Below are 21,194 nucleotides of genomic sequence, written 5' to 3' on the forward strand. Positions count from 1 at the left end.
GTGTATTAGAGAAAAACATTTATTTCATAATGATATTTCCCCCCATTTTAAATTCTTATATCCAATGAAAGGTTAGATTTTTGTGATTTTTAAATAAAATAAAAGATCAAAAGGATTAACAATGCAGATTAATTTTCACAGCCTTCTTGGATCATATTTACCAAGGGTACCAATATTTTTTGCCATGACTGTAAAAAAATCTAAATGGATGTTTTACATATTGTGCTGGTCTTTGATTACAGTGCTTTGGACTAATAGGTGTAATTTCACTCTGCAGGTCAGTTCAACTCTGAGGCAAATTTGCTTCTTATGTAGCTGAAAATGGTAAGTGGCTCAGTGTGTAATTACAGATCTAACGGCTTGTGTGAACATCTGTTACTGAGAGAGACTCCCTCTGAGCTCATGATGTCATTCTGTACCTACACTGAACACAACTACACTGGTTTTGTTTGTGTCATGAACACAAACAAAACCACATCCCACTTGAAACCCAATGACACTAATGACAGTGCTTCTGAGTGATAGCTGCTGCAGTACTGATGCAGTAGTCTCTTCTTTAATTCCATGCATCTTCATGAGCAAGTTTTTCCTGCATTGCACATTTTTCCTGAAGCAAACTAAATAATATTTGATGCAGTTCTTCCCTTGTGCCTATGTCATCATCTCCTGTTCTGTGCTTTTGCAAGCAAGCAAGCAAGCAATTGTGAGCCCGCACCCCTCCCTTACATGAAAACCTCCCAAGTTATACATCTCCCCCCTGATGTTTCCAAGCAACTGACACTAGTTGCAAAAGGTTAGAAGTGCAAAGATATTAATCTCTGACATACTGAGGAAACATTTTCCCTGTTGAATTACCACTGTGTACAAAATGTGTTATACAAATAACCTTGCTTTGCCTAATTTTACCTTTGTTTAACAGAGTGAGGGGATATGATTAGTCTATAATTAAATAGCTCAAAATAATACTAACCAATACTAGTTTTAGAGGAGATAAAAGGCCTACAATGAAGCTATCTTAAAACAACAAGTCTGCTGAGCATCATCATGTGTAATGTCTTCCCATAAAATTGTACTCTAAGACATATCCACCATCCAGCAAGTGCTGTCATATATTACTTCTGGGGAAAAAGAAAAAAATTAGTCAATGCTGCGTTATTTGAGCAAAATTAACAGCACAAAAACCTGGCCAATGCATCTCTGCTGCAACTTCTAGCTTTCCCAAGAACACTCAGTGAAGGCCATATGGTAAAACTTGTAAAATTACATAGCAGAGAGGCAGCCGTCCCCAGCACTATCCTCCAATTCTTGCTTTCACTTTTTTTTGTCTCACTCTCAGTGCAAAGCACTCAATTGCAGGCTACACTGAAGAGAGGAAAACATGAAGAAAAACACTGCCCGTCTCATGATCCTACAGCTGTGAACACAGATACTGAGGGTGTTTACATGAATGCATTCATTTAGATTCATACAAGTGTGCTGTTGATGATAATCCACTGTCTTCTAATAGCCAAATTATATTTCAGAAAGGCATTTTTTGTGCATCATTGTGCAGAAATGCAGTAGGTGTATGTGTGTGGTGCCCTTGAAAGAGATGGGGTCAGAGAAGCTCAGGTCCGTTCTGGAATGAAACGCTCCCTCCAGGTTCAAGGTTTAACCTCCAGAGTAACCAGAGAACACATGTTAGCTTACTAATTCATTCCTTCCTTAGCTCAATTTTGTTTCTCCAGTAAGCTGTTAGATCTGTTGAGGATGCATATTTAAAATGTCATTGACACTTTGTTGAAGAAATTGAATACATTTACTTTTACTTTTACTTGCATTAAATCAAAAGTGACAAATAAAGGCTGTTCTTTTGAATGTTATATTCATTTAAAAAATGGAATAAATTACATTTCAAAATATATTAAAATAGAAAATAGTTCTTTTAAATTGCACAGTACTACTTACTGTATTTTTGATCAAATAAATGCAGTCTTGATGACCACAAGACTTCTTTCAAAAAAAAAAAAAAGTGTTATCAGTCAATACATTTCAGTAATGAAAAATATATTTTAAGTAATTTCCATGATCTACATTATATCTTGAACTATAACTGAGTTTGTTGTAGTATATTATGTACATTACTCATGAAATGCTGCCTCAGAATATGGTTAAAACTAATTTAGAAAACTCATCCAGTGTAATGTCTAAAATTTTGTCTAGTTGTACACAACTCACCACGCTTTGGAACAGAACTAGCAAGTAAATGGCCCCGTCCCCTGCTATCTACAATGCATTCAGCACAGTGATATGCTGCATCTGCTCATCCAGTTTAGCCATCTCCCCACACAAAAGGGGGCATATTGAATTAGCCTTCTCATTGAGGGCTGAGATTTAGCCATAGTATTTAGGTAATTGTCACTTAGGCCTACACAATATGTCCTCACTTTCCATGGGATTCATAAACAACTACCATTGTGCCCTTAAGCAAAGCACTTAAACCAAGATTGCTCCAGCAGTATTGTCCCTGTAATAGATGTACTGTAATTCAGTTCAGCATTCAGCATTCCATCCAAACCTTCTCTAATTGGTTCCTGTGGAATTCTGTCTTGGCCCCAGATGACCTGCCCCAAATACAGCAGGCTGACTACCTTTTAACCCCATCCCTTTCATGTGCACTGTCCCTATATGACAAAGAATCAAAGAGAAAAACAGCTAAAAAACATTTGCCTGTTTTTTTTATTTTCTCTTTCCAAACAATGGCTGATGTTCGACTCTATGAATAATGTATACATGGTACTCACACAGATCAGTGTGTAATGTACACATAAGACACCGAGATAACGCAGTCTGCCATGGATTAACACTCTTAATGAAACTGTAAAACAAGAAGTGCAAACAATTCCCAGTGCTTCAAAGAGGACCGTGATATTATCTGACTGAGAGTCAGGGTGTTATGCCACCAGCGCTGCTGAGCAAGCAAATGCTTTGTGCATGAAAAGGGATTTATTTGTGCCAGCCAAGTGTTGAAGTGGCTTGGAAAAACATTAAACCACTGAAACAGATCTCTTATGACAGCATGACAAATCAAAGCTTTTCTCAGGGTGTGAAAGCGTGTTTGAATTGCTGTGGTCTTTTAATGATTGCAGAACACCGATGCTGATGTTAAGGGGGGAAAGCTCAGTCCTATGTCAGTGTTCAACCACGAAATTCATTCAAAGCCAAGGTCAATGTCGCTGGCCCCGAGGGGCCTGTGGGAGAGGAGGGGATGGGCGGCACAGGGAATGGAAGAGTGAAGGCGTGGGGGGGGGGGAAAGGTGTTGGAGAAAAGGATGAAAACAGGGGGGGTATTCTGCCCCAGTGCACACACAGAGGTCACCATTCCCCGGCTGACCCCTCCCCCTCGCCATCCTACTGTGACCTATAACCCTGGCATCACTGAGTAAATTCAGAAAAAGACAGGGGGAGGGGAGGAAATAAAAAAAGAGAGATGAGGCAGAGGGGGGGGAATGAACACTATGTGGAGTGAGAGATGACAAAGGGAGGCAGGAGACAGGCGAGTCAGTTAGTCAGGCAATCGGTGCAGAAACCTGGTCATCCTCACAAAAACAACCTAACTGGAAGGACAGGTCCATCTGAGAAGTGACAAACTTTTTTTTTCTTAAAAGCCATTTTTGCCTTTTATTGTGATGAGACAGATTAGAACTGACAGGAACGAAGTGGGAGAGAGATGGGGGCAAGGATCTGAACTCATAGTAGTACAATGGCACTGTATGTCGGCGCTGGCAAGAAGTGACAAACTTAATGGTCAGTGACCACAAAACCATTATAAAGACTCAAACATGACATCAAATCTTTCGAACACAAATTAAGATATTTTTGATGGAATCTGAGAGCTTTCTGTAATGTTAGGACTCTACAAGAACAATTTTTGTGTGCAAAGAAAACAAAAATAACTTAATTATTCTTGTAGTTTCATAACATTGTGGTTGAACCCCTGAGGTCACATGAACTATTTTAACGATGTCCTTACTACCTTTCTGGGCCTTGAACCTGTCAGTTGCGTTGCTGTCTATGCAAGGTCAAAAAGCTTGGATTTCATCAAAAATATCTTAATTTGTGTTTCAAAGATGAACAAAGATCTTACAGGTTTGGAAATTACATGAGGGTGATTAATTATTTTGGGTGACCTATCCCTTTAATCATGACTGCTCATGATTAAAATATAGAGTAGCAAGTAGAAAGTCATCATTCATGGCTGCGACATAACTAAAACCTATTTGCTCTTATAGAAAAAAGCAAATAGAAAAGCTTCTCTTTTCCATCTTAATATAAAATCCATCATGAAACCTGCACTGACATCATGGGGTCTTCAAATGAACTCTTCCCTGTCAAACCACTTGGGAGACATCAAGATTTAACTAAAATGCTTTACTAAATTACTAACAAGAGAGATGGATGCTCTTTGAAGTCCAAAGCAGCCCACAACTATCCCATTTAGAATCCCTAGAGAAAACGACAGCGAGGCAAGAGAGATACAGGAGAAGATTAGTAAGATGTGACCGGCCACAGAGCCTCATTGCACCCTTCCTTTGTCTGTTCCTCATCCTCCTCTTCCTCTCGAGCTCCCACGCTTTTCTGCCAATCTTCCAACAAGATGTCTGCTGAATGGGGGCGGACAGGAAGGGGGTGTTTTTATTGGTAGATGGCTCAGGGAGGGAGGTTTTTACTGGTGGATGGCTTGGGGCCTGTAAAGTGTGTTTAACAGGACTGGTTGGCTGTAAAGGTGCTGTTAAGTGTAGTGAAGCGCGGTGACGGGGCAGTGGATACGGAGGGAAGGGGACTTCTGGGAGGAGTTTGCACAGAGAGCTGGCACACACTCCACAGCACATGAACACACACAGGCAGACAAACACAAATGGTGCGTGAGCCGACAAGATAACGACAACATATTTCAGTACATAAATGCAAGAAAAAAAAAAAAAAAAAAAAAAAAAAAAGACAACACACAAAAAAGAAATACTTTACTGTTCTAGAGTTCGGAGTACTTTCTTTTTTTTTTTAAATACTTTTATTCAACCATGTTTTAAATTGATCAAAAGTGAAAACAATGACTTTTACCTTTTATACTGTCTAATCTAATATCTAATAAATGCTGTTTTATAAACTTTCTATTCATCAAAGAATGACGAAAAAATATTTCAATGTTCACAAAAAATATTAAGCAACAATCATTTTAAACATCGATAAGACTAAATATTTTTGGAGCACTAAATCATCATATCAAAATGATTTATAAAGAATCATGAAGACGGGAGTAATGGTTGCTGAAAATTCAGCTTTTCCATGACAGGAATGAATTACATTACATTGAATTACACTATTAAAACAGAACACACAGTTGTGTTTAAAAACTAATACTATTTCACAATTTAAATGTTTTTACTGTATATTACACACCTATCCGCAATACATGACTGGTAAAACCATGACATTCTGGTGTCATTTTTTATATAAATGAATGCTAATAATATAATATAATATAATATAATATAATATAATATAAATGAATGAAAGATAATAATATCATATAATATAATGCTCCTGATTATAATAGTATAATTAAAATACTCTTGTTCAGTCAAGTTTAAAAAGAGTCTCTCTTGCTTACTTCCATGCACACACACAGTTAAAGAGGTGCCCCCAGCATGGAAAAGCTGTCCTGCCTCACAATGATCTCTGACCTCCTCTGTGACCTTCCAGCCCTTGCCTTTAACCTCCATTACTGAGGAATTCTCTCAACGAGCCCCAAAGCCCACACTCTAAAACCAAGAAAGAGTGATCACAGGACCTCTTTTCACTTGCTTGTTTGGGAAAAAGCAGGGGTGGTCCCGAGACATCCGGACAGAATTCATTTACAACCCCTGCCCCTTGCAGTGCCTCCAAATGAAGCCCCCTTCTTACCCAAGTGGAAAAATCCTCTTAACAATGGCCTTTAATCTTAAAGTGGACCTGAAGCCAAAACCTGAAGCCAAAGCCAAAACTAAAAAAATAGTTCTGATTCAAGAAACTGCATATTATACAATTGACAGATTCTAATGCTGTGCTTAACATTATCATCACAGGAGTTGAGAGAAAATATTATCAGTGAATTGCAGAATAGCAACCACTCAAAGCTGTGAAGAAATAAGAGGCAGTCTGAAGTTTGGAGTGTGAATGACAGCTGTTTTCTTTCCTGCTTCAGACCGCCATTTATCATCAGAACTCCATCCAACTCACTGCTAGAATGACAGACTTGTTAAAAGGCCGAGAATAAGGGGGGGGGGGGGGGGACTTGAAAACCAGGCAAGAATATGAAAGACTGCAAAAAGATAGAAACAGGAATGTGGTAATACTCTGAGGTAAGACTCATGAAAAGGGTATAAACCATGGGAGAGAATAGACAAAGAATAAAATGGGATGTAAGAAGTGTGACAGACAGACATGAATGACACATGTGAGGAGGGCTTCCACACTGACACGCAGAAGTTTATGTGACAGCTGCTTCTGCTCTCTCCTCTGCCAGTTTTAAGAGTGTGTGAATTTCAGATGTACCCACTTCCCTTTCTGGCTGCGAGCCATCTCTCCACTCACCTCTCAACCCATTCAAGCCTTGCCAACAAAAAGAGAGAGGCTCACATGGATTAGATTATGATGCTGTCAGGCAAATATGTGTGGCGCAGAGGAATCTGAAACAGGACTCATATCCTTTTACCTTTAGTTGTTGACCTTGCTGGAAGTCTGCCCGGATTCCTTGAATGCATAAGGGAATAAATGTTTAACTTATGCATGGAAAACAACACATTCATAAATGATTATGATCTGCAAATATGATCTGTATTAAACTGAAATGCCTTTCAAATAAGTTACAACACTGTCTGAGAAATCATACCTTTAGGGGTACAACAGCTTGTCGTTTGGGCAGTAACTTTAAAAGGGATGGGTTTGTACCCTAAAAGGTCCATATTAAAGGGATAGTTCACCCAAAAATGAAAATTTGGGCGAAAAAAAAGTTATTTACTTCTTGTATGTGGTCTGCAGTGTTCATAAACACCAAAAGCAGTCAAGTACAACTACCAGACTTTCCATAGTATTAATATCTTGAGGTTCAAAGGGGCCAATACTGATAGAAAACCCTAAAACCCTCAAGCTAGCGAAAACACTCGAGCTCCCCTTGAGACTCAAACGAGATACATCTGCTACAAGATGGCAAAATGATGATTTATTTCCATGATCCCTTCTCATGTGTCATTTTATTTAGAGTGGCGCATACAAATAACTGTTAAAACACTTTCTCTAGAGAAGGTGAGAAGAGTAAGGTGTTGAATTTCCTGACGGCTCATCTCTAGTGAATTACACACTCGGGCATAATGGCAGATGCTACAGGGTCCCTGGACAGATCTCATTCTATATTGACTCTAATTTTAGCTCTTTAACCCTCCCTTATTCAATCACTCACTACCCCAACTCCTCCATATCCCACCTTTCCTGCATTTATGTGCTCTTCTCATCCCACAAAGCGGTTATGTTAAAACTAAGGCTGATCTTGCACTAGGTACATAACCACCATAGACATCAACCTATTGATCAATAGGTTTCTTCATGGTTGACATTTAATTTAAACAGTAACCCACAACAATAACTCAGAATATGTTGGTACATCCTTGGTTTGTACAAAAATAAACAAATGTAAATGGAAGAAAAGTGGGGAAAAATAAAAGGTGCTAGAGTGCTGTCAGGGTGAAGATATATTATTGCTAAGGTCCTATGAGTGATTGTTAATCTGTTACTATACAGCAGCAAGGGTGGAAAAGAGTAAAAAAAAGCCCACCCCAAGTTTCTGTTATATTCTGATCCCTAGAAATATGTGGGGGCCCTTTTCAAGCCACAATACTGCTCAAACATTTGGAGTTAGTTAAAAAAAAATTAGAAGATTAAAGATTAAAAAGTGACAGTAAAGACCTTTATAATAATGACAAAATATTTATATTTCAAATAAATGCTGTTATTTTTTTCACTTTTTATTCATCAAGGAATCCTAAAAAACATTACCACAATTTATATTATAAGACATTAAGCAGCACAACTGTTTTCAAGATTAAAAATAATAAGAAATGTTTCTTGAGCACCTAATCAACATATTAGAATGATTTCTGAAGGATCATGTGACACTGAGACCTGGAGTAATGCTTGACATCACAGAAAAAAAAAGGGCTTATTCATGGGTTCATTGACGTTCACCACTAAAAATGTGAAACAAATGCTGATTTCAATATTATTCGTCAGTGCCTCACATACAGCATATCAGACACTCAAACTACACCACACAAAAAAAAGCAATAGGTTTAAGTGTCTCTAATTTGGTCCTGTGAATTACCCACCATCCGTCTCTCTCTCTTTCTCTCTTAATTAGGACTCTCTTCCACTCAAGCACTTTCCCTCTTTCTCCCTTCTTCTCCATGCCCCATTGTGAGGCAGTTCTGACCTGAAAGCATGTGTCATTGAGCTCCATGTCAGTGGGGTGCGGTTGGGCTTCTGAACAGGATAGACGGGGCTTGTGGGATTGCGGGGTTGAGTGGGAGGAGCCTGGTTACTGGACAAAGAGAGAGGGATTGTTGAGTGATGGAGAGGAAGCCAGCGGAGAGGGAGAGAGAGGAAGGGGCAAAATCCAGAGAAAGAGCAGGCCCCCTCCCCCATTACCCTGCATGACGGCCCTATAACCGCCTCTGCTTTGATGGTTATGTGTCAACACATCCTCCCCTCCGGTTTAACCAACAAAACAGCTCTCGTTCAACACCCAGGTTTTAGTTGTTGACACACAACAGCCAGCAAAAATGTCAAATCGAATTGGAAATGTCTGAAGGGAAGCTCATAATAATGGCAGCGAAGGGGGGTTTTATTGGAGCTTCCTGCTTCTCGTTCATGCTCCAATGTTCTTTACAATCTGCCTTTTTATCGCTCTCGCATTCATCCGTCAAGGTGACCATACCCCGGGCGCTCTTATCATGTCTTATCATCATAAAGCGTGTTTGACTGCAGACAACCATGTGAATATCTGTTTCTGTTTATTTGCAGTTCACTCTTCAGTCATCCCTGGCCTTGTTTCTTCTTTGAGTTGAGCCTTGCCATCTTAATTCAAGCAAATCCCCTCCAGAGTTGACAGGGTCAATTACATCCCAAGAAGGCTGAATGAGACGGTGAGAAAAAATAATTAATTAATTAATACTTAAAGCTTAAACTCTTTAAACTCTTAAACAATTGACGCTGAAGAAAGGAACAAGAGTGCATGTGCTTCGATTGATCCCGGAGAGCTGTTTGGTAATGGGCGGAGGCTTTTATGATCAGTTGCTTGGTGACAGGCTCAAGAGGAGGGCAGGAAGCAGGAATAAACCGTGCGTCGCGATCCACTGTACCGTTTCCACGATTCATTCAAAGTATGAAAAGCTTCCTGAGGCCCAGCTAATGAGGATCCACGAACAAAAAGGAGAAAGACAGAACGAGAAAAGGGAGGAGATGGAGAAAAAGAGGCAGCGAAGCCATCAAAGACGAAACATTTACAAAAATAAGTGTTTCCTGAAAGGGCAGCGTGATTGAGAGCAGTGACGGGAGCTCAGCACCCGACTGCGTGCTCACAGAAACGGTCGACAAGCAAAAAGAAGCAGCGTAATTTATGGAAAGAGTGGCCGTTTTGGGGGTGGAAGTGTTTTTTTCTTTATATGAGGGGGGTTGTAAAGAACCTCGCTAATCACACTCTCTTTTGCGATGGCAGCGTTCTCTTCACGCCAGTGGGCCGAAATTACCCCGAAGTGCAAATTGAGCCGGTGTCTCGAAAGATGTGCACAAAACCAGAAAAGACACAAAAACAGAGGCAAAAAAGCTCTTTGATCAGTTCGAGCACTAAGGAGTAGATCTATGTCACCACACTTAGCAGCAGAAAGGGCTCTCCAAGCAGCCTGTGCAACACTGGTGGCGTCTAAATGGATGAAAGAGCACTGTAATGGGTGGAAAGCCTTTATGCTAAAGCGGCCCGACTGGTGGTTGGCCATTACACATCTACCTCTTTTTATTAGTCTCAATGTGCTGGTTACACAAACAGCCTGCCTGTGGTGTCACAAAGCCCCTTGGCAGCAAAGAACCAGGTACATTTATCTCATTTCTACTGTAAACGTCTCATTGAGAGAGGGGAGGTTAATATACCATTTGAAACGACTTTAGCAAGTTCTCTTAATATACATGACACACAATGATATTAAATCTCTTGCTTTCCATCCTGTTATCACCTCTCTCTCGCTCTCTTAGGTGTCTCTAATAATTTGCTATCTCCATCATGGAAATTAATTTGTGCCTATAACACACCTTGAGTACAATCAGCGTTTCATGCGCCCCTATTCAATCTGCAGCACAACGGCAAAAGATATCATATTTCAACCAAGCATGCAGTCTGAATTGAATGTGATGAGATGAAAAAGACAGTAATGTGAATACAAAATGCCAAGACATGCTATTCTATAGCCCACTCTTCACTGCCAGCACTCAATAACAAACATACAGCGGAAAACAAATGATTCTTATGGGCCATATTTTATTAATCAAAAAGGCACACAAGTTATCGATCTGAATCTGTCTGACAAATTCTTTGCTGAAAGAACTCACTGAATTTGTTTACCGAAAAAAGTGCCTATTGGAAAATAGCAGCTTTCTTAATATGTAGGAAACAGTTCAGCTCATCATAGCAGCGATGTAACAGACGTAGCAATAGCTCTTTTGTATTTCTGAGTGAAACAAATATCGGAACAATGTAAAGGACTTATTGATTGGATGAGAGCTTACAGTTGCTTGATTTGCAAGGGTAAGTAAACGATAACAACAAACTAACGTGCACCGTACAACTCTAAAGGACAGCTCACACTGCACCGACCAATGGCAACAGACTCGTTTGGTCTGCGTCTGTTCGTATGGGGTGAATTCTTTAAGCGCAATCCAAAACAATGAAAGCAAACACAAAATGTGATGATGTCCTGAGTCTCAACGTGAACTATGAAACAGGATTTCCCAAGTGTATGTTTACTAGTCTTCAAGGTAGATGTACAAATCACCACACACACAGCAAGCAAGATAAAAAGTGATTGAGAACAATATAAAAAGAAAATGACAGAATGAAGTAATACCCAACTTAACGACTTCGAATACAACTATGGATTTTGCCTCATGTCATAATATGAAACCCAAGGCAGTCTGTAAAAAAACCCATTTAAAGACTTGAAGATCAAACTCTATCTCCAGCAGGACATCTGTAGGAACTATTAGAGTCTCATTGATTGTAGTTGAAGGCCTGAGGGAAGTCTGCTCACGCACATGTACTGATGTAAAATGAGAAGAACGTCATTTCAGCTGTGTGAGAGTTGCCCTGCAGATAGGAGAATGAGACTCCAGTTGGCCATGAAGCCTGCTCTTCCTTTCTACTGTACGCTTCTAAAGATTCATGGATAAAGAGGCCATGCCCTGAGCACTGGTACCCTGATACTCTAGACACTAATCATTCCTGAAACCAAGCACACACATTCCCTCTCACCTGTAACATCACTTAATAATTTTTCACAGGTCAGACAATAAAAGGAAAATGTACAAAGACAAACAGTGGTCACATGCTTCATTAAGATGGAGCTCATTGTCAATGCTCAAGCTCACAGCGCAGGGATCAAAAGGTCACTAAGCGACCTTCATATCAGTTGTGATCCTACAGCTCTGATCAATATAAACCAAAGCTGAGGTCATCCATTACACACAAGCTGACAAACGGGACTATTACTGGAGGCTGTCCTAAAAGCACTGCTTGTATTAATGGGGTTTGAACATGAAACGAAAGAATAGCCAGTCTCGAGTGTTATTATATGGCATGAACTTGCCAAACTCTACAGAAATACTTTCTCATTGTCTGTGAATAAAATATAATAATAATAATACCAATAAAAAAGACAAGATTTGTACCATTATTGCACAATGGTATTTCCATGGTTTTTGGCCGTGTACCATGATAAAGTCATTATATTCTTAAAATTACTCTAAACTTGTACAATTGTGTGTATATCATTTGTATACTGAATTTTGTCAGAACCAATGTGACAAAAAAGTTGTCAGGAAATGAAAATCAACCCATCTATATTCTAAATGTACTGATCTTATTGTGAACAATTTATCCAGACATATTTTTCATTGTTTTCAATTTATTATTTCATTAATTAAAATATTGATTTTTAAGGTAATTTCCTTCTAAATGTGCTAGTCATTTCCTTCCAATTTCATATAGCGCTGTTCAAATTATAATATGAATTACAGGCAGCACTTTCTTATTCAATGTTTAAATCCCGCTATGTGCTCATTTTGTGTGTACCCAGACATTATGGTATATTGATGTTACCTATAGCTAATGCATTGCAAATTGTATGAAAATAATAAAGAAAACATTCTGCCAGATAACGTTACGCTTTTATGTGAGCACTTTTCATTATCCTTGTCAAGCCAGCTCTACTTGCCAATCATTCAGTCTGACAATAGATCTCCATCTCCTATGCTATTAGATTTGCATCCCACTCTATCTCCCAGCTATTGTTCACCCATAATTTATGCAGAAAGCACACATACTCCTTTCTGGCCATTATGAGAAATCGAAAAAAGGTGTTAAAAAGTAACTATGTGTTGACCTTTACCAATCAGCGCCCCGGAGAGCGTGGGTTTAAAGGTTCCCCCTGTCCAGCGAGCCGAGCTGACTGTTCCCTGTGGCGTGGCAGAGGCGGTGTAACTTCAGAGGCCAGCCAGTAACCACTGGCCCACTGGGAGCGGAGCTAGAGTATGTACCACAACACAGCAGTGCACCGTCTACACACAGTGCGTCAGTCTCACATCACCATGTGTGTGTGCACTCAAGTCAACAATCTTCACACACACACACACACCTCACTGCAAGGCCAACAAATGGACTGCTGTGTTCAGATATGGCACAGCATGGGCTGCCCATGTGTGTGTGCGTGCATGTGTGACAAGACCGCAGGCAGAGGCGTCTCTTTGCGTTAAAAAATACGGCCACAGAGCTACATGTCTGCAGACAATGTTTTGCTATACGTAGGCAGAATCAATTGCACATGTATGATGTGGTCGATAAAAAGATGTTAAATTAGGCATGTCATCACTGACCACACTGCATTACACACAGAGCTCAATATCTCTGCAAACTGTCCATTCAGACCCTGTATGGTGTGGATTCATACACCCATTTTGTTATTTTATATAACATAACAAATGATAAATAAATCTATATTTATATAAGATATAAAACTGACCCGGGAGAAAACCAGAAAATATTTCCCCAAGAAAAAGAGCCAGTACTACTTTGTTTTAACATAAAATATTTTATAAACATATGTAAATAAATATTAAAATGGGAAAAATACAGAAAATGTTTCCCAATATATATTATATAAACACACACATGCATGTATATATTTAAGAAAAATATGTAACATTTATATGAATATAAATATATAAAGGTAAATATAGTATAAACATTTTCAAAATATATACTGTATGTTTGTGTCTTTATATATACATAATAAATATACACCGTACACACACATATATTATGTAAACAAACTTTTTTGGATGCAATTAATCGTTTGACAGCACTAATATATATATATATATATATATATATATCTCATGAGTGAAAGGCAGTGGGTTACAGTAAGCCCTGATTGTGTGAAGTTGATGGGAAAGGGCCTGATTGCTAAGAGCTTGTTCTCTCTGAAGCACCATATAATAACAGCAAGAGACCCTGAATTCCTCACATCATCACAAAAACACAGTTTCACATTAACACTGCAGTGTGCTTTCAAATTAACACTTGCCTGACATCCATTTAATGACCAACTCTGCTTTCCCCTCGGCTACTATTTACAACTACGCCAACACAGCTACCTCCTGCTAACTGCTAAAGAGAACATAAAGAACTCTCCATAAGGCCCTTCTCTGTTTTCTTTCTTCTTATGCCCTTTATATTTAGCCAGCATCTGTATGAAAAGATCAAACACGTTTTGGACGACATGAGAACGGACAAATGATAATAAGTCATCTTTAGTTGCCATAAACACATGCTGAGTTTATGAAAATCCAATCATAAGCACAATACAGTAACAACTTTTCAGCACTGGACAGGAACAAGGCCCGATTCATACGGGGCCACGGTGGGTATGGACGACTAGAAAAGCAAATTTAGCCTTGGTGCCTGTGACCAGCAAGTGGGCGAACAACAGCACTCCAGATTATTGTGATGCCGACAAAAGAGGCGCGAAAAGAGCACAGCATGGCCGGGTTTAATAGTAAAGTTCAATACAAGAGCCAGAGATTTAGTAATATAAATCACAACACAAGCACGACCGGGAGCGCCACAGCAGCGCACAAAAGGCAGACTGGATCCTACAAGCCAATTTATCTTCAGAAATAGACGAAGCCCATTGTCCATATATCAAATGGCCTGTCCCAGCCCCCTGTGTCCCTCATGTTCAGTTCATCCAAAGTTAATGTAGCTTGAGCCTACACCACGCCGCGCTCGAACACTGCATGATCTGTGGAAGACCCAAAGTGCACTGCAAATGAGCTGGCAGTGGCTTCTATCAAACTCACTTTAGCTTCTCGGGACAATCTAAAGGCACCCATATCTGCTGGCAGAGGCGTATCTAGACATTTTTCACTGGGGCGGAGACTCCTCCAAGGGTGGTTAACTCGAAATGTTTTTTTTTTTACATCCAACAAATTTACAGTAACATAACATAATATAATGTCATGAAATATCTTGTCTTTGGGCAACTTTTTTCGATTTACAGAAAAAGCTGCAAGTTTTTTTTTTCTTATATGTGATTATTATGATGTTATTTATTACAATTATTATTACATTAAGTGTTATGTAACTGCAGGTTCTATTTAATAAAAAGATTATTAAAGAGAGAGATGTAACGTAATATAATGTGTCCAAATTTCTTTCTACACCTTTATATAGAACACATTTTTACACTTTTTTTTTTTAATAGAAACAGCTATCAGCTGTTTATTATTATTATTTACTTGTGAATGTTATGTAATTGTAACTTGTTTCGTTAAAATGATAGTAATGATAATATAATATAATCATTAAAAATACATTTGAAATAATATATTTTCATTATCATCATGATGGATGGCAGGCTATGCTTCATGAAACAGATATTTTAGCTAAAAACTGCTGGCAATTTTACCATTGATGTATAAAAATAAAAAGCTCTCTCTTTTTACCTCAAATATTTGCCATTGATAAGCCCTTGAAAAAATAAACATGTGGAGTGTGAACAGAACAAGGTTCTCAGAATTAAAACACAGTGAAATGCTACTTACTAGCAGCCTGCACTCTGGCTTTGCGGCTCAAGACCAGCCCAAAGAAGTTTTGGGCTATGCACTCGTATTCTCCCTCATCAGACGAGCTGTCAGACTTAGTCTTCTGGAAGTGACCAATCAGAAGCGAGCCATTAGCAAACATGACATAGTTTTGGTCCTCCACTATCAGAGCTCCGTTGCGCCTCCACTGCGTGGTGATGGGTGGGATCCCCTCCACCTGACAGTGCAGCATCAGAGGTTGTTCCTGAACAGCAATAATGTCACTGGGCTCCAGGGTGAATGACAGCTCGCCCCCACATGTCATACCTAAGATAAAAAAAAGAAAGAAAAAAAAAAGACAATTTTAAACCGCACTATAAAGACGTTTTACAATTTAAACCAAAGGAATCAAATGCTGTGTTGTGCTGCTTAATATTTCAGTGACTTTTTTTCACCACCAGAAATGTCAAAATAACATTTATTTTTGTAACAATGCGAAAGTCTGTCACTCTAATGTGTTCTTGCCAAATAAAAGTATTAAATTGTCTCCATTATCTATTATGAAAGCTGCTATTAAGGAACAGATAGAAGAGGCAGGAACATTTCTGTTTTAATCAGTCAAGTGGGCATGATTCTCTACTGATGTCAATCCCAAAATGGCCAAGTACTATATAAATCAATTAATCTGCCTGCCAGATATCATATATCAGTATAGTAAATGGGAAGATATGGCTCAGTACAATGAAACTGCAGTGAATTTGATTGATAGTCATACTTTGTCTAGATCAGCAGTACACTGAAATCCTAAATGTCTCCTTTCTTTAAGCAATTCATATGTGTGCATGTTTGTTTGTAAAGATACTATACTATTAGAAAAGACCTGTGCAATTTTTCCAACCATACAATTATTTCCCAAGCCACAAAATTGCTAGCCCGATGTCCCGGGGCTATTGTGTTTTCCAGTCGGGCTACCAAAATGTATCACTGCCCTGCCCGACGGGCTATATCTTAAATACAGGGCTCCCACGCAATGTTCTCTTTAAGCTGAGCGCACGCGACTGCGCTCTTCTTCCACCAAGGCCGCTCAGAAGAAATAATGTGCCTCGCGCACACAAAAATGAGCTGGGAAGCCATTTGATTGAATGCCGCCAGTAAAAGGAAAAGAATAGCAATGCTCGGGCAAACCGCTATAGAGCTGATGTCACGACAGAGTTAGAACCGGTGAATGCGGTTTACAGGTTTCATAGAAAGAACGATATGCACCAAATGAGTCGCTGTAGAAACTCAATACTTCAATGGTTGCGGTGCGCTCAACACAAGAGACAACATGTGAAATAAAACGTCCTCGTGTATTAAAGAAGAGTGGCTTGATTAAGTGCTGGAAATAGCAGAGGATGGGCAAAGAACGATAACAAAACTCTGAGACATGTACAGTCACACACAAGAGTATTGTACAAACTGTACTTCATAATGATGTTTAGACAGCTATAGAAGAATTCATATGTTCACGTTTTTTAAATATTTAATTTACAGATCTCAGCTTAAGTTTTGCTTCAGTTTCTATTCTATTCTATTCTATCAGTTTAAATAGTTTATTTTGATAATATATGTTAGGCCTATATTATAGACAAAAACAAGATCAGTTATTTATCAGGTTTTTGACTTTGAGTCTCTTGCTCATCAAGGCTGTATTCATTTCAAAAATACAGAAAAAAAGTGATATAGTGAAATATTATTGCAATTTCTAATATTGGTTTCCTATTTTAATACCTATACTTTAAAATAGCATTTATTCCTGTGATCAAAGCTGAATTTTCAGCATCATTACTCCAGTCTTCAGTGTCCCATGATCCTTCAGAAATCATTCTAATATGCTGATTTATTATCAGTGTTGAAACTGTTGTGCTGCTTAATATTTTTTTTTGGAAACCGTTACTTTTTTCTTTGATTAATAAAAAGTTTAAAAGAACAGCATTTATTCAAAACAGAAATATTTTCTAACAATAGAAGTCTTTGCTATCAATTTTATCCTTTTAACACATCCTTGCTGAATAAAGCTTATTTAACTTTCTTTAAACTTTTTTTAAAAGTATCTTTAAAAAAGAAAAAACAATTCTGACCCCAAACTTTTGAATAGTTTATATTGTAACAAAATCTCTATTTTGACTAAACAGTGTTCTTTTTAACTTTTTATAAATATCACAGGTCCCAAAAAATACAGTAAAAAAAAAAAAAAAGCAGTACAACTGTTTCCAACATTGATTAAAAATCAGCATATTAGAATGATTTCTAACGGATCATGTGACTCTGAAAATAATGCGTTACTTCACAGGAATTAATTAAATTTGAAAGTATATTAAAATAGAAAACATTTATTTTAAATTGCAATAATATTTCACAATATTATTTTGTGAAATAATATTCAGTATATTTTTATTAAATAGATACAGCCTTGATGAGCATAAGAAACTTTATTGATCCCAACTTTTGAACTGCAGTGTATTGTACAGTAAAAATGTTTTCTCAGGTAACCTAAAATATACATCATTTAGTTACATCAAGGGTCAAATCAAATATAAATAGCACATTAAAGTTAAAAGTTACGTGCTGTACAGGTCTGGTATAAAGAATGCTTTTGCTCAGGTGCCTGAAATGTCCGCCCAATAGAGAAAAGTTTTGCTCAGCAAGAAAAAAAATTTGAGGGAACATTGCTCCCACGGGTCCTTAAATTTGATACAACTAAACTGAAGAGTTTTTAAATACTTTAAATGGTATAAGAAATAATTTTTCAAATTGCCTTAAATAGATTTTTTCAGAATTCTGCAGATACCTTGTAAATAGTAAAATAAAACTCTTTCCTTGATATTCGTTGATATTTGTGTATTGAAAATGTTTTTGATTGACATTTATGGTCTTTATTTTATTTGGGCTAGTTAAATTAATTTTCGGGCTACCAAAATCTGAAGAGTACCTGCCGAAGGGCTACCAGGGATTTAGAAATTTTGCAAGCCCTGATGTCAGGTCATGGGAATGCTGGAGACCATCCCAGAGTCTCAGGCCATAGGCAGGGAAACACTCTGGATAAATGTCCAGTGTAAAATATTTGTTAATGTAAACATGAGAAAAAGAATATGAGACCTACTGGGACTATTCATATTCATTTTCCCAACAGCAAAATAAACACCACAACTTACTTCTGTTGACTTTTTGAAGCTAGTTAATTATTTTGGAGTTCAGCTACAATCAGCCCTTGCTTGGCTGCTCACCAGCATATGTTCAGTTTTGGCTGGTAAATTACAGTAGCAGAAAGACAATGGTGAACCATTTTAAGCAACAAAATCCTTAAAGTGAAATCATAATACAAACTGGCGTGATGTTATTTTGAACTAAATCAGGCCAAAACAGGCCCTAAGCGAGAAACTAGAAAGAACTTTGCTGTATATCAGAACTTTAAGATTATTTTCACCACTGGAGGTACAGTATGGACAGTAATGACAGCTGAAGCGACATCAAGGAGATATAAAAAAGAAGGGTGAAGAATAACCTATTTAAAGGGATAGTTCACCCAAAAATGAAAATTCTGTCATTAATTGCTCACCCTCATGTCATTCCAAACCTATTAGACCTTCATTCATCTTGAACCACTGATGTCACATGGACTATTTTAACGATGTCCTTACTATGTTTCTGGGCCTGAGAACGTTTCAGTTGCATTGCTGTCTATATAGGGTCGGAAAGCTCTCAAATTAATTAAATATCTTCATTTGTGTTCCGAAGATGAACAAAGGTCTTTTGGGTTTGGAATGACATGAGGGTGAGTAATTAATGACAGAATTTTCATTTTTAGGTGAACTATCCCTTTAAAAAAAAATTCTGTTATCTAATATAATATAGTCATCTTTATATGTAGTTTGCATTTACAAAACCAAACATCCCTTTAGACATCACACTAAGTCTCACTAAATGTTCCCTTTTTATAACAATGTCCTCCAGCAAAATCACTGACACCCGTACCGATGACAATAAATAGCAGTCTGCCCTGACTTAACGTGATAAAAAGGAGAGCTTAGTGGACTCTCTTGTGCGCTGCACTGAAGGTATCGAGTTTCAGTCACTGGTGAGCTAAGCAGTAGCAGCCTCTGCCTGCGGCTCAGGAATCCATCTGAAGTTTGGCGGGCCGGGGGCACGAGGGCGCAGCTAGAGACCAACTCTGGCATCATCGCTCAAATTCCAGCCCCGAAAAATACCCCCTTTAGGTACAGCCGTGGAATGCATTGACTCACTCGTCCCTGCAGATCGCATGACAAATAAATGAAGAGGGAGAGAAAGACAGAAACGCAGGCTCTCATTATGTTACTAAAGTGGTCTATAAGGGGCTTGACTTATCTTTTCAAGTCTTTCTTATCTCACTGCTGTTCCTCACCAAGTTTCTCTTTTGTTCCTGCTCCATTTGTGAAGCAAGAATCACACTCCTGTCAATTCCCCTGTTTTATTAACCAACGCAGTTTTCTTCTCTGACTTCTTACAAGGTTTTATTGCAGCACCAGTAGGGCGTCATTCTCGGGGTTATACACATGTCCCCAGAGCAACTGAAAACTTCTCACTGGATTCGTCGCTATATCAGTGTTCAAATCTTCTCTTCCCTTAGATGATAAAACAGCAGGGTTGTACAGCATAACGTTTAGATCTTTTTGAGCTTTGATGTTAATGTCGCTTATACATATCTTACGACTGGAATTCCCCAAACTAAAATAATTCATTCATATATATCATACAAAAAGTGAAGGGTGGTCTGATGATGTGGTGCTTGATATACACATACATATTTTTCAAATAAAAGCTGTACTTCTAAACTTGCTATTCATCAAAGAATCCTGCAAACATGCATCACAGTTTCAACAAAAATACTGAGCAGCACAACTGTTTTCAACATTAATAGTAATAAGAAATGTTAGTTGAGCACCAAGTCAGCATATTAGAATGATTTCTGAAGGATCATGTGACACTGAAGACTGAAGTCAGGAATAAATTACATTTCAACATTTATTCAATCTAAAAACTGTTATTTTAAATTGTGATATTTCACAATATTACTGTTTTTACAGTTTTTTGAGAAATGTAGACTTGTTGAGCATGAAAGACTAAACATTGACATTTGCATTTATAATATCCTATGATCTGGAAGAGTTTTAAAAAAGATATTGACAACTACTTTTAAAAACATAAAAAAAAAATGTACCAATTCTAAATTTTTTTAAAGTATCTATATATTTTTTTCTGATTTTGTTGTTATACAACACTTAGTCACTTACGTATGTTTTTGTCTGTTTACCTTGGACCCTGTTCATTGCTGCTTGCATCTCTCTTTCTCGATTTTATCCCTAAATGTTCATGGTTCTGTTAAGCACAATCGCTCAATCAAGCTCTATACTAAGCGAGAAAGAAAGGGAGGGCACATCGGCAGCAGCCTATGCAGTTATTGATTAGAGATCTTTAAAGGAGGCTCCTTGAGCTCAGATAAGGCATCAATCACAAGAGGAGGAGGAGGAGGAAAATACAGCAGATGCGAGAAAAAGACGAGTGAAGAAATGACAAGATAAAATAAGAAATTAACAACACTAAAAGGAAAGAAAGAAAGAAAGAAAGAAAGAAAGAAAGAAAGAAAGAAAGAAAGAAAGAAAGAAAGAATACAGCAGCAGTCACACCATCAAGACGCAGGCTGATTGCAACCACTACTCTTTGGAGACGTGTTTAGGGTTTAAGCATGGTTAGAGCAC

At 38.1% G+C, this 21,194-nt stretch overlaps 1 protein-coding gene across 1 annotated transcript in view; it reads right to left on the reverse strand.

The window, feature by feature from the left end:
- Window positions 1–21,194, reverse strand: part of LOC306883137 (immunoglobulin superfamily DCC subclass member 3-like) — a gene marked incomplete at both ends in the record, with an annotated part of 76,614 nt that overhangs the window by 47,813 nt on the left and 7,607 nt on the right. Inside the window, one exon of the mRNA XM_079438245.1 lies at window positions 15,439–15,744. Within this exon, the coding sequence (XP_079294371.1) occupies window positions 15,439–15,744 (306 nt within the window). The remainder of the gene's footprint in view (window positions 1–15,438; window positions 15,745–21,194) is intronic.

Source organism: Barbus barbus (assembly GCF_936440315.1).
Source record: "Barbus barbus genome assembly, chromosome: 1".
Taxonomy (NCBI): Eukaryota; Metazoa; Chordata; class Actinopteri; order Cypriniformes; family Cyprinidae; genus Barbus; species Barbus barbus.